This window comes from Lactuca sativa, chromosome 5 (genome assembly GCF_002870075.4).
Source record: "Lactuca sativa cultivar Salinas chromosome 5, Lsat_Salinas_v11, whole genome shotgun sequence".
In the NCBI taxonomy this organism is placed as follows: Eukaryota; Viridiplantae; Streptophyta; class Magnoliopsida; order Asterales; family Asteraceae; genus Lactuca; species Lactuca sativa.
In genome coordinates, this window is record NC_056627.2 from 111,854,813 (window position 1) to 111,857,138 (window position 2,326).

At 36.5% G+C, this 2,326-nt stretch overlaps 1 protein-coding gene across 1 annotated transcript; it reads left to right on the forward strand.

Annotated features, from left to right (window-relative positions):
* Positions 1–1,070: 1,070 nt before the first annotated feature.
* Positions 1,071–2,125, forward strand: LOC128134188 (uncharacterized). The gene is made up of 2 exons (XM_052771667.1): positions 1,071–1,306; positions 1,570–2,125. The coding sequence occupies exons 1-2, from the start codon at positions 1,071–1,073 to the stop codon at positions 2,123–2,125; spliced, it is 792 nt and encodes a 263-aa protein (XP_052627627.1).
* Positions 2,126–2,326: the final 201 nt, after the last annotated feature.

Consider the following 2,326-nt stretch of genomic DNA (forward strand, 5'->3'; position numbering starts at 1 on the left):
TGTTGTCTGGGGCTCCTACTCGTCGAGTGCATGAACCTACTCGGCGAGTAGGATGATTTTACTCATGGACTCGGCGAGTTTATTAGTGGACTTGGTGAGTCCAGTGCCCAGAAAGCCAGAAAATCAAGTTTTTCAGCATTTTTCAGCAATTTGCATCAAGTATAATTGAAAACAAGCCTAGGCTTTGATACCATTGTTGGGTTTTGAGCATTCTAACACTCCTAAGTGTACATGAAACCCTAAATACCTTGGATCTATGTTTTCTCTATTATACATGCAAATATGAACATCCAAGGTATTATCCTAATCTAGCATACAAAACAATGAATATAACAAGATAGAATACATACATCTTCCATGTAGAAAGTCTTCATGAAGCTTGAGTGCCAAGTGCCTCAAGTGTGACACCTTAAATTGTTCACACAACATCAAATACACATGGAATAACTTGAGAGAAATCTACACTTCATGAAATCGGCTATCCCTTCTATTACACACACTAATGGCCGATTTTAGTCAAGAATAAGATGCATATATAGTTAGGGTTACACCATGTAAACCCTAATTGACATGGCCTTTAATTTCCATGATCCATGGGTACAAAAACACCATGGAGCATCCATGAAGTATCATATGGGTTTTAGCCCAACTAGATAATCCATGGAGCAATAACCCACTATATAAGTATGGATGATTTACACAATCAACCCATATATTTAATTAGTCTTCTTTTGATCTCTTAATTAATCCTAGATTAATTCTTGATCAATACTAATTAAATATTTTTATTAATATATTAGAACTTATAATATATTAACCAACCTTAAGTGTTATTTCTCTCATTATAGTCTATCCAAATGCATGATGCCATGCAACCCAAATGGACCATGTCGGGTCGGGTCAAGTCTTACCAATTATAGTTATGGACTTAGACATTAATCCAACACTGTGATCATCTCAGAAGAAAATTTGTTGTTGTAACCGCTGAACTCGACACATTGAAAAATCGTCTTGAAAATGCTGAATTTATTTTTAACAAATTCGATGGGTCATGTGAAGTAGTTGCAAAAATGATAGAAGGACAGATGCAGTGGAAGGACATTACTTGTGGAAACCAAAAGAAAGTAGGATTAGGTTTTGAGAGTGGCCCTCCTCCCTTTAATCATACTTACACTGTTATTCCCTTATCTCAAGAAGAAATTGACAGAGAACCTTTCATGGTTTATGGGAAATCAGCTTCTGAACAAGCAACACGATCTAATGATAAAATCTTGGATACTAGCATTTCTACCTCAAGTGCAGATAAGTTAGTAGTTCAGGGGGAGCAAGAAGCTGAAAATTTGAGTCGGATAATTATGTGTCTAAATATGGTGTTGAATTTTGTGATGAATCTGTGTTAAATTCAAACACTAATGTTTTTGCTTCTGGTGGTGTGTTGCTTCATACTGATAATTTTGAAAATAATGGTGTCGTTTCTGATAAAATTGCTAAATCTGATTTGAATGCTTCTACATCTTCCACGTTTGCTACATAATCTAGTGCTTGTTCTTGCAAATGTGAAAATGATAGAAAAGATAATGAAAACCAGAAATCTGACAAGAGCAGTACTAAATCCAATGGTAATAAACAAATTTGCTTCAATTGTGGTACTACTGGTCATATTGCCAGAAATTGTTTAAACCGGATGTTTGTGCATCACATGTCAAAAAGGGGAGAGAATGAGTCTAGAGGACGATCTTTAATTAGAAAATCCTCCAGAACCCGCTCTCGAGATGATGACTGGAAAACAAATCAAAACAAGAAAATGGCAAGTTTTCAAAAGAACAAACATGTTTTCAATAAATTCACAAATAGTTTGCCAAAATCGACCCAAGCTAAGCCTAAGTCAATTTCGTCAAAGAGTAGGTCTGGAACTTCAAACTCTTCAAGTAGAAATTCCACCTACTCAAAGCAAACTAAAAAGAAAACTATTTCAAAACCTAAATATCAATGGATGCCAAAATTAAAATCTGATCAGTCATCATCCTCCTCTGTATCTATTGAAAAAGAAAAATTGAAAGATGAATCTATGAAAGTTAAGGGTCAACCCAGGACTGTAATGACCTGTGTCCTCAAATCTAAATGATTTCACTCATCGTGCAGGGACAGTTGCATAGGAATGTCGTCAGACTTTGGTATGTCGACAGCGGCTGCTCCCGGCACATGAATGGAGATATCTCCCAATTGTGCGACATTCAGACATTTAATGGGGGATATGTCTCCTTCGTGGGCGGAGAAGGCGAAAAGATAACGCAGATGGGAACAGTGACCAACGGAGTGTTCGGTT

What these genes read in the sequence shown, in the direction of transcription:
- LOC128134188 (XM_052771667.1), top strand. Translation starts at nt 1,071, where the DNA reads ATGATAGAAGGACAGATGCAGTGGAAGGACATTACTTGTGGAAACCAA. An exon ending in TCTACCTCAAGTGCAGATAA is followed by an intron (nt 1,307 to 1,569) that starts GTTAGTAGTTCA and finishes TGAAAATGATAG; the next exon opens with AAAAGATAATGAAAACCAGA.